Source organism: Acyrthosiphon pisum, chromosome A1 (assembly GCF_005508785.2).
Source record: "Acyrthosiphon pisum isolate AL4f chromosome A1, pea_aphid_22Mar2018_4r6ur, whole genome shotgun sequence".
In the NCBI taxonomy this organism is placed as follows: Eukaryota; Metazoa; Arthropoda; class Insecta; order Hemiptera; family Aphididae; genus Acyrthosiphon; species Acyrthosiphon pisum.
In genome coordinates, this window is record NC_042494.1 from 110,799,829 (window position 1) to 110,812,295 (window position 12,467).

Here is a 12,467-nt window from a genome sequence, read left to right on the forward strand (position 1 = left end):
AATCTCACATTCGCTCGCTCCGCGTATAGGTCTTTGCCGTCGTCAGTCGGCCGAGTTGTCACGCCGTCGACTGTCGACGCGCAGAACATCGCGCACTAGCTGCCGTCCGTCGCCATCAACCGTGGTCGCTGCCTGTGGCCGTCTCGGTCGAGCCTCGTCGGCTGGGCAAGGTTGTCAAGCGTCCGAGCAAACGCGCCAGCGACACTCGTCAACCCGCGGGACCGGTTGGAGAACGTGCAGAGGTGACCAGTGGCCAGAAAACTATATTTCCGCACCAAACGCCATCTCGCATCCTCCCCCCCTTGTTTATTGTGTCTATCCTGTCCGTTGTATTTTTTTTTTTAATTTAAGCTATTCAAAATTATTAAATTGTTCACTTATTTTCGGCCTTTTATCAAAAATAAACATATTTTGATGTGAACAAAAAAATATTGTTTCTTTTTTTTTCGTTTTGTCGACTGTATAATTAATTGTTACAGATTTAACGACTAAATAATCGTTAAAATATTATATATAAATATATAAATATATATTTTAAATAAAAAAACTCGTTAGTCGATTATACAGAGTATAATGACCGTAGTATAACCTGCAGTATAAACGCTACACGGATATTACAATATGTTCCAAGAAATATTTAAACCATCAAACACTAGAGGTGACGAATGACTGCGGAATAAATCTTATAAAAATGCATTACACCAGCGGATACGACATGGACGGTTATATACAGCATACAAGAATTGTAAATAATATGTATAGTGTAGAACGTGTAAAGTGAACGTTAAGATACATAATATTATATTATTATTCCTTCTATTTACCAACTATGAACTAATATACTTAAATACCTATGTTATACACTGTATGGATTGTACTATAGGTAGTACCAAAAACTCTCATTCACCAACTAATGTACTATGATTGCTGTTTGCATATTCAAAATTACCTCGGTGGACATAATTTTCGAACATGTTAGTTCGCAGATATTCTTTTGGAATTGGTGCACAATAGATGATCGTATCTATGTAGTAAATTATGTTGAAATAAATCTTAATTATTACTTTATTCGTTATTTCTGGTATTAAGACGTAGGTATAGGTACCAATAAATTGTATAATAAATTCAAGGTTAGCGGTTGTGATTCAGAGCAGGTGTGGATAGGTAGTATTTTTGTTACAGGGAAATATTTCAAGGGGCCCACCAACAAAAAAAAAATTTGATCGCTTCGCTCGCATTACATATTCAACCTAACAACTTAACTTACAGATAAAATGTTGTCATAAGAACTATTCAAATCATACTCGTATAAATCAACTTGCGTCAATCATTTACAATTTTATCATATTTTTAATATATACATTAATAATTTTGTTAACACTTTGCTTTTAGAAGCCACTTCATTAATAATGTGATCAATCAATTCCAACCAACAATTATTTTTCTATTGACATGACCCCTAGATTTTTTCTTTCTTAGTTAAACAATTTTTTAAGCATTGAACAGGTCTCTTGGCCATTATCTTTTTAATCGTCTAGGGATAATTGAAGTAGAGGATAGACTTTTAATTAGTGGATTTGAATGAGCGTGAAGCTTTGAGTGGAATTGTATATGTAATGGGATTTGGCTAGGTCGTTAAGGGTTGGTATATTCAGATCTTTGTGGAGGTTTTTGTTTGTTACATACCAAGGGACAGAGGTTATTAAGCGTAAGCATATAGATTGGAATGCTTGTAAGGTTCTAGTGTTTGATGGCTTTACTGGCCTCCATAGTTGGATTCCGTAAAGCCATGATCGATGAATTATCAATTTGTATATTGTAAGCTTGTTGGCTAGAGCGAGTTTCGATTTTTTTTTTCGATAAATTAAAATTTTTATTTGACACATAAATAATATACCAATATACAAATTAAGAAGATTCTTCAGACAGCTGCGCATCAGGCAGTGACGAATATAGGATCGAAAGTTTTTCATGTGTAACGTCTGTTTGTAATTTTATGTTATTTCATTTGTATGAATATATATATACTAGTATACTGATTAGGTATACAATTATTATTCTCCTATATATGTACTTTTTATGGAATTGAAATAATTTGAACACAAGCTGTTCATAATAATATTATGTATTTACCAATATATGAAACATTTAAATAGTAATATACTTTGAAAATATTTCATATTAAAAGTATTTTTGATTTTTTTAAAAACAATATCACGTTTGATCAGAACAAAATACAATTTTACAATTTTTTAGATTCTGAGCAGAGCAATTAATGTATTGGTTTTACAATTAGGTATGTATATTTTTTATTTTATTAATTATACTTCGATTATCAACTACAGTATCTTGTTCGATGGGAAAGTAAATATTGTTGGTGTATCGGGGAGGCCAAAATTTAAAATTACCGGTTAATTTAAAAAGCGCCGAAAAAAAAAAATTAAGGATAAGCCCGGGAATTTTTACGCAAAATCAGTTTTCGACAAAATCGATTTTCTTTTTGGTGTAACTCTAATACAAATGACCGTAGATGTATAAAATGTTCACTGGTTGTTTATATTAGCATTTTCTATACACGATAAAATTTTCAAAAAAGTTTGATATGTTTCGAACTGTTAATGGATATTTTCAGTTTCAAATTTTTTTAATTTTTATTTCTATGAATTTTATTTGTTGGATAAAAAATCGTGAATATTGAATACAAGGCTCCTAGTATATTGTTACAAATTACAATGACATTTGAAAAATATTAATAATCCATAGTCACAATTTTTTTTATAAACATGTAAAGTTCAAATCTTGACGAAATATGTACCTAATAATCACGAAAATGTGCAAATTATTTCGAGTTAGAAATTCATAAAAAAATTTTATTCATAATTATACGAGTAATTATATCATCAAATATACTTAGTAATATAGGTGAAAATAAAGGGGGGGCTTTAGGTGCTAAGCCCCCCCAAACATTTCCTACATTTTGTTTTAAGCTTATTCAATATTACCAAAGTAAATCTTTAGCCCCCCCCCCCCAAATCTCAAACGCTATTTGCGCCTATGCTTAGTAATATCATATATAGGCTGACTGACCGTTTTCGTTCAGGATCATTTTTCTTATACAATAATATTATATCATTGAATTCAAATTTAACACCATCCATTACAGTGACCCACTTGTAACCTATACTGTACAGCAAAGTGACATCCAATTACCCACCTTTTTTATTTTTTAGAATGACATTTTTAATTCCAGATTGCATACATTAATAAATAATATTTCATGGTAGAGAGCCTAAATAATAAGCCTAGATTATTTATAAAGGCTCTCTAGACCTGTCTGGTGACTGGTATGAACTATGAACTATGTATCGTGCATGTACGAAATACGAATAACTGAATATAGAAAAAGTATTATATTAATTTATTCATCTCCCGCGCAGACAATTGGCAGGGTTCTATTCATAGACATAACTAAAATACCTAATTAATAATATTATACAATCACTTTCACTGTTATTATTATTTAGTTCAGACGTTCAGTGGTGGCATAGATATAATAATAATTATTATATGTATGAGTGGTGGTCACAGTCCTACATAGATTAATGCAGTATTACTCTATGCAGTCCTACCGCAGCAGTGTGACCAGTAATGGGTGCAAAAATCTTACTAAAATAAAATTGCAATTGTCTGCTTCTTGGGTATGCTATACGCGGCCCACGAGAGAATATTACTATCGCCCGACGAAAACACGTTCAATTCCGCGCATCGCCACGTATTTAACATACACCAAATGACACAAAGTGGGGGGATGCCTACAGTCTGCATGCGCAAAACTGTAATCCTCTTTCGTGGGCTGCTGGGCGCAGACCGCAGTAATTGGCGGTATAGTTACTCTGCTTACAAGTTACAACCTACTTTTACTTAAGAGCTATGCCACTACTTACTTACTCATATACTAATCTATGAACAAATTATGGGTATGCTTGCTCAGTTACGACCAAAGAAATCAAAACAATATCGAAATTCTAAATCAATAGTATTTCATCTGTTCACTATTATGTCGTGGTATTAACTATCTACAGAGAATGCTCAAAGCAGTAAATCTTGAGTCAACATTATTGACACGGATCAAATTGAATCGTCTGCAATTAATACAGTATACCGCCGCGTACGACTGAAATGGGACGTCATATAAAAAAAATAACGATAAAAACGAGCTACGTCATTATCGTAGTCGAAAACTTAGAGCCCGGTAGAAACGTCCCCGTTTAACGTAAAATAAAAATGGTTCCTGAATTCCCGATAATAATTCATGATGGCCTGTGACTTCCACATCCCGCTCTACAAAGACAAAACTAATATATATTTTTACGTCATGGTCCCCCCCTGACCAGGTGAAACCGTGAGCACACCATGAGTGAATACGACTGATACGGGATACCGTACGGTGTGTACTGTGTACTCACTACTCTGTTATCATTTTCGGAATTTTCCAGATCACCTTTTTTTTTTTTTTTTTTGTACCTACAAATTTTCTGTTTCAAACTTTTATTGTACATTTTTTCATCACAACTTTATACTTTTGTCCTCTATAACAATATTATTTATATTATATATAATATATATATCCTCTGGTCAACGATCGAGAGAGTTAAATCTTTCGCCACGATTCTGCTGTGCATACTTGCGGTATTCAGAACCGTCTAGTCGTCGTGGTCGTATATTGCTGATTTTTGTTATCTCGTTATTACTGAGTAAGTAAAATCATTGTAGTTTATTAATGATTACCTACAGTTACTAAGACATTTTTCTTCTCTTCAAAAGCACACTTACGTTGCAATTAATTTATTGGTAACTGACTGAGGTATTCAACAAAATATACATTTCCCCCTTGCTGTGTACTAGGTAGTATAACACACTGTTTCTTATATTTTGATTGATTTTTTTTCAATTTGATTTTAAGAACTTCTTCAGTGTTCATTTTGATATTTTATGGACACTAGCACAATTTGTACTAATTGGGGGCAGCCCTGTTTAACTATTTTCAATTGGTAGGTATGCTTAGATAGTGATATGTAGTTTTTTGCACTTCGTAAATATGATCTGTTCATATCCGTTCATACAAAAATGTCCGTTCATCTAATATCTATTAAATTCCAATTCACCTATTTCAAAAAATTTTAACCACGATATTTGTATAACTGTAAAATACCTACTAATAGTTTTGTAATAAAAAAACACACTTCTTGGAAAGTTGGATTTTTATTAGGTACCCACTACCCATATTTAATCAAAATATGATTTTATATGTTAGAAAAATGAATGAAAATATTAAGTTTGTCAAATTACTAGTCATAAAAAATAAATTAGTTTCAAAATGATGTGTTATTTCACTGTGGTACATACATAGGTACAGTTATTGGTACATATTCAAAATTTAAAACTGGTATTAGTAAAATAAGTAAATTACCTGTAAAACATACATTTACAATGATCTAGTATCCATTTCTTTGAATTATTATTTTCATCTAATTTTTGTTATTTCCTGTGCCAAGTCTTTGCCAACAATTTATGTATTCAATTTTAAGCAATTTTTAATTTGTATTAGGTAGCATTTTTTTTTACATTCAAAAACAAAATATTGTGAAAAATGTTTGCAGGATTCCCCATATCAAATGAATGTTAATTATTTGATATGCCATCGGAATTTGTTACGGTACAAAAAGTAGAACTGTCTACATTAAAGTATTCTCAAGTCAATCAACGGCTCTTGTCTACTACTAAGTCGATGGAAGACATTCTATACCATCTACGACACAATATCGTCAATCTTAAAAGTTCCTTGACATTATTACTTTGCCAAACCTTTACAAATAGACCAACAAGTCAGGTTGCTAATATATTTTTCAAAACAGATGGAAACGGAAAATGGTATCGAAAATATACCATTGCCAAGCGATTCACCATTAATCAGACACCCAAGAGGCTTAGAGAACACTGCACGAGTTGAAAATCACGATTCATTCTTGTCCCACTGTCTTCCAAAGAATATTATTTTAACTGATTTAATTCATACATTTAGACAAAGAGCAAAAAGTCCTATTTCAAAAAGACCTGTTGTTTTAAATACTTCAAAATCATTCATTGATGTCAATGTGACTAGAACCGGTCTACGTAATGTGGATCTTTATGAAATAATTTCACAAATCGGTGAAGGATCATATGGCCAAGTTTACAAAGCCAAAGAAAAAAAAACTAATAATTTTGTGGCACTAAAAAAAGTGAGATTAGAACATGAATCTGAAGGCTTTCCAATAACGGCAATAAGAGAAATCAAAATTTTAAGACAGCTAAATCATCCAAATGTAGTTAGTTTAAAAGAAGTTGTTACTGATAAGGAAGATTCGTACGAATTCAAAAAAGGTGGTGGCTCTTTTTATCTTGTGTTCGAGTACATGGATCATGATCTTACTGGCTTGATAGAATCAGGCATGGTAGATTTTTCAGTGAGAGATAATGCCATTATTATGCGTCAATTACTCGAGGGTTTAAATTATTGTCACAAGCAAAATTTCATTCACAGAGATATCAAGTGCAGTAATATACTGCTCAATAACAAAGGTGAACTGAAACTGGCTGATTTAGGTCTTGCACGGTTATTTGACAATGAGCAAGTTCGTTTGTACACAAACAAAGTAGTTACCTTACGGTACAGACCACCCGAACTTTTGTTAGGAGAAGAGAGATATGGCCCATCAGTTGATATCTGGTCTTGTGGATGTATCTTAGGTAAGTTACACATTTAATGTACCAAATAATAGTTATTAAAACTTTGATTTACCATTACAGGAGAACTTTTCATCAAAAAAAATATGTTTCATGGCAAAGATGAGTTTGATCAACTTGAATTAATATCTCAGCTCTGTGGTAGTCCTTGTCCAGCTAACTGGCCGGAAGTCATAAAACTGCCATACTGGAAGTTTATAAGTCAAAAAAAACTGCACAATCGAAAACTTAATGATCAATATGACTTCATTGGAAATGATGCTTTTGATCTGTTAGACAAAATGTTAACTCTGGATCCCAGTAAACGCATCACTGCCGAGAATGCGTTAACATGTTCTTGGTTGGCGAGCATAGACACCAATACCTGCATTTCATTACCTACTTGGCAAGATTGTCATGAACTGTGGAGTAGAAAGCGAAAAGGTCGATCAACTACTTCCAGGAATAACTCTTCTCTCCGTTCCATGAAGAAAGATCGCAATCAATCAGAGAACAAAACTCGAACTTAAATTGTTAACACATATTGTAATTTGACGAATTTTAATTATTTTCATTCAAGGGTAAAATTCCTAAAATAAAATATTTAAAACTATTATATTAGGAAATTTGTTGAAAATTATTTAATGTATCTTGAAACCCTGTCAACTGTTTCATAGGGTATTTTAGTTTTATTACACAAAATATTATACTATGGAGTCAATTTTTATTATTATAATTATTCATTTTGAGTTATTTTATTTTCAGATAGGAATTGTATCAAAACCAAATATATATATAATAATATTGTATGTATATATATACATGGTATTGAGTATCAAGTAAAACATCTCTATACAATGATTTCTTACCTATTAAGCATTACTACGATTCTTTTGAGTGTTATCATGAAGGCTCCACAAATTATTCGGATTTACAATCAAAAGCAAACAGGCGGTATCAATTTAACTTCTTTACTTCTGGATTTAATCAAGTAAAATTATACAAACACATATGTATTAATATTTGGACTGTATGATCTATAAATATAAATGTATAAGCTTTATAAATTAAAAATGATAACTAAAAAGTAAAAACAAGTAAGAATTTGATAATACTATTCATTCTAAAAACTGTATGCTGGGTAATAATTTCAGTTATTTTTATAAAGTAGTTAGTTTTTTGTAAAAATGAATAACATCATAATTGGTTTATTTATAATAATTGAATATTTAGTCTGCCTGCACTAAAAGTTTTATTATTTTAGTTACCTACATAAATCAAGTACCAAAAAGTCTATACATCTACATGTTTATATTTAATGGTCCAAAAATGAAAAAAATAGTTGATTAAATTGAATCACAATTATAAAAAACTGAAATACAAAATAATAATTTGTGTTTTGGGGCATTTTCCATCACTCATTAGTTTCAAATTGGTAAATCATACCAATTGATACAATTGTTCCGTTAAACATCTTATTTTTTGGTAAGATTTGATACACTTGGAAAAAGCTTTCAAATTATTAAATTTGTTAGTTACTTTAAGATTATTATTGCATGCTTATACAGTTATATTGATAATTTGACATTTATAGTACGCATATGAATTTCTGGTCTCAGATAAATAATAAATTATTATTTGTAATTGTGCTGTGTTACCCGTTTTTCAGTTTAAGTACGACAACTTGTTACAATTATACAAACAATTATTCACTAATGGCATACATGGAATATCCAATAATACTTTTTCAGCAGTATCTTCTCATTGGTATTGTTCTATATTACAATAATCGCTTAAATCTCAAGGTTTTGATTTTAAGTGTACTGTACATTGGATTGTTCTCCGCGTTTGCTTGCAAACTTTTGCCTTCCTCTATACTTACTATTTTAGTAGTATGTTAATTTTTCAGCATTTAAATTGTTGCATAATATTATGTTCAAAATGATTGAATATAATTAATTTGTATTATTTTAGCCATTTGGTACACCAATATCATTATCAAGTAAATGTTTACAGTTGTACACTATAATGAAATTTAAAAACGCCGATAGTATAAGTCTAACTTCTTGGTTTATTTCTGCATATACAAATGGAGGTAAGTTTCATTTACAACTTATGTAATATTATTTTTAATAAATTTTAACATAACAAAACAAGTTGACTAGCATATAAGGAAAAAAATCATAGAACACTATTGTTCTATGGTAAAATCATTATTATTAATGACAAGACAAATTAGAGATTTAATAATTGTATGTTAAATTTCAAATGGCTTACTCCTAATGTTTTTTAAACTAAGTTCTTTCAAACCTTGGCTTACAACATTTTTTCTCTATCTAAACAATATAGGTAGGTACCTAAGTACAGAACTTCAAATTATACAACAGTAAATATTTTAATATAATCATTTTTAACTATTTTTTACAATCAAGTTTCTAAGTGCATAATATTGTTCTTAGTTCTAGCCTAGTAATTTGCTATTTTATTTTATTTATTTAACAATAATTTGTATATTCTATTTCCAGCTAGGATATATACAATATTGATGGATTCAGCAGATAAAATAATGCTCACAAATTTTTGCCTAAATACTTCATTAAGTACCAGCATATTATTAGCAAGTGTATATTATAAACAAACTTCAACAAAAAATATTTCATAAAGTTTTTTTTACCTACCTAAACAAGATTTACTACATTTAACAATGTTTTTGGTATCTATATAATAGTTTTAATTTGCTGTTATAAATTATAACATTTAATAATACCTACCTAATTATTAATACATTTCTAATATTTAGGTACTAAGATGCCATATTACCTATTTAATGTTTTATTGTAATAATTGAATAGTGTATTGCTTAGACGCTTAGTGGAATGTATGAATCATTATTAGAATTAACCAAAATAGGCAACTAATAAGTTCATAAAATATTGAAATATTTTATAACTACTAATTTTATCTATTGTTCAAATTAATGCTAATAAAAAATTACTAAAAAGAGATTTGTTTATAATTGTATATTATGTTATACTATTATATAGACTTATCATTATTGTTAAATAATATAAGTATATAATTTATTCTTAAAATGTCTAAATACATTTTTAAAAACTAAGTAAAAATCATTAATTTATGTTGGGGCATGGACTAATAATTGCGCCAAAACAAAATTTGTAATAATCAATATACCAATTGTGTAGCTTATATATTTTTATAAGTTTACCAATTGTGCTTCATATATTTTACGGTTAATGTACCAATTGCACGTTTTATATTTTAGGTCAATATACCAATTACGCTTGTATTCAAATTTGCCTGACGGCTACCTTCAGATTTAGAAATATTGTTGTTCGATCTAATTCCATCAACATCGACACACTAAAATGCTTGAAAATTAAAAACGTATTTATTGATCAATTGATTATTGGTTAGAGTGACTGGTTATAAATTATAATACATTTTATGGAACGTTATTATTATTACGGACATTTGATCACGGTAGTATGCATTTAGGTGATAGACGAAAACAAGTTATTACTATCATACATTTTATATACGATTCAAAAGTAACTTGTTAAATGTGAAGAAAAAAATTGTTAATTAATTTGTATTATATTATTATGTATTATGCATTAATACTCGCAAAAAATCGGTTAGTGTAATCATTTATTATATAAATATAATTTATAAATAATTAATAACTTTTCCTTAGGTAGTGTAAAATGTGTTGAGGGCAATTATTGGTCTATTGACCCTAAAATGTATAAAGCACAATTGGTCTATCGACTCTACAATTATTAAGGCGCAAATGGTAAACTCCCGCTTAATAGTATTGACTGATTGATTTATATTATTTTACTTGGTCACTTGGACACAAAATTTGTTTCACCTCTCATGAGAGTGATAATCAATAATCATTAAAGGGATCGCACTATCGCAGTATACGTATTTTCCATATGGTCGTTTAGACCAATAAGGGGTGGTAAATTACACAATATACTTAGGAATGTCCGATTTAATTTTTTTTTACATGTATGAACTCTAACAAAATATCTAGGCTTTTAAGAAAGTCGAATTTCAGTTTTAAAAGACGTTAAAATTTAGATTTTTTTTTTAAATCCCATGAAACAATTGCATTACATTTGTATTTATTTTGGGCACATCTGATTTTAAATCAAAAAAAGGATTTCTAAAAAGCATAGTCTAGAAGCTCATAAATTCTTACATTTTTTCGAAATTAAAATCGAACTTCAGGGAGTATATTGTTTAATTTACCATCGCTTTTAGTAGTTTTTACTTTTTATAGTTATGCAAACAAAAGTATTTTTTATTTTTCGCGAAATATTGACATTTGCGAGACCTGCGTCCGGCGGCATTACAGCCAGGGGCGCCATTTCAGTTTTTTTTTAAGGTGTGCAAACAATTAAAGAGGCCAATTTTTTCCCACCTCCAGGCCAATCGTTAAAAAAACGTTTCTAGTGTTTTCAGTTTTTCATTACAGATTCATTACATTATCAAAAACATACTTAATAAAAACATATTTTTACAGTTAACACATTACATTTTACCGTTCATACATTCTGTGTATATAGTGTATAGTAAAGATATTTTCAGATAGAATAGATGCATATTATTATTATTATGTCTTTTGTCTATCAGTAACCAGGGGCGGACTGACCCAGGGTGCTATACACCAAGTAGCACCCCGGGCCCCCGTTTGTATTTATGATCCGGGCCCCCGATTACCACAGTCGGTATACGGTATGAATGTATAATACTGGTATAATACGGTATTATACAAAATAAAAATAAAATAACATATTTCAACATCTCTACAAATAAACAACATGTTATTCTTAATTTTTTTTTTATATTTACTTATAAAACTAAGGGCTCTTTCCTAATTTAGGTAGGTTTGAAAAAAAATTACGGGCCCCTAATTAATTTTGCACCCCGGGCCAAAAATAGCCAGTCCGCCCCTGTCAGTAGCCACTTACCATTTACACGTATTTATGTGTGCCAGTGGATAAAGTGATACCGATATCAATTTATCAATTATCAAATTAAAGAACACAATATTATAATATTATTTATGATTATCAGTGAATAGCTGCGGTGCATCCACAATTAAAGATTGGCAAACTGAAGGCCATCTGGCCATAGTATTAATTAGGCCTAGGCCAATTGTGGACAACAAAATTACAGAGTGTGCGAGTGCAGTGCACACCCTGCCCCCCCCCCAAATGGCGCCCCTGATTACAGCGTCTCTTGGTAACACACACTAAATAGTAAATATGTTCTTTTACCATTTTTGCTACTCACACAGTCACACACAGACATAGTCCAAATGTTTATGTCATGTGAATTGCCTAAATATTACTCCTTAAAACACGATACGCTGGAGCCATGCCTTTTCCATTTCAATTTTAAAATGTATAGTGTATAATATCATCTATTGTCTGTGTAATTGACTGGATATAAATGAATAAAATGAGATTTTATGCATTGTTATATTATATAATATTATGGTTTATTATATAATAATATTATTTATTATATTTTTTCATCACTCGTCCAAAAAAAAAATTATCTGAACTGATATCATGGAATAATCAAAATGTCATCGTTCTTCCATAATATTTGTGTGAAGGTCACCGCCGCTCAAAATTACGTTGATAAGCCATTCATGATTTTGATAA

General features: G+C 30.3%; 1 protein-coding gene across 1 annotated transcript; it reads left to right on the forward strand.

Moving 5' to 3' along the window:
* Positions 1 to 4,499: 4,499 nt before the first annotated feature.
* On the forward strand, positions 4,500 to 7,481 carry LOC103307624 (cyclin-dependent kinase 12). Its single transcript, XM_008186579.3, has 3 exons — positions 4,500 to 4,754; positions 5,661 to 6,789; positions 6,850 to 7,481. Exons 2-3 carry the CDS (start codon positions 5,916 to 5,918, stop codon positions 7,293 to 7,295), a joined length of 1,320 nt encoding a protein of 439 aa, XP_008184801.1. The 5' UTR covers positions 4,500 to 4,754; positions 5,661 to 5,915; the 3' UTR covers positions 7,296 to 7,481.
* The last annotated feature ends 4,986 nt before the right edge of the window (positions 7,482 to 12,467 follow it).

Bases quoted from the DNA above. Each gene is read 5' to 3' on its own strand.
- LOC103307624 (XM_008186579.3), top strand. From the start codon at position 5,916: ATGGAAACGGAAAATGGTATCGAAAATATACCATTGCCAAGCGATTCA. The intron at 6,790-6,849 runs GTAAGTTACACA...TTACCATTACAG, and splicing joins GTCTTGTGGATGTATCTTAG to GAGAACTTTTCATCAAAAAA.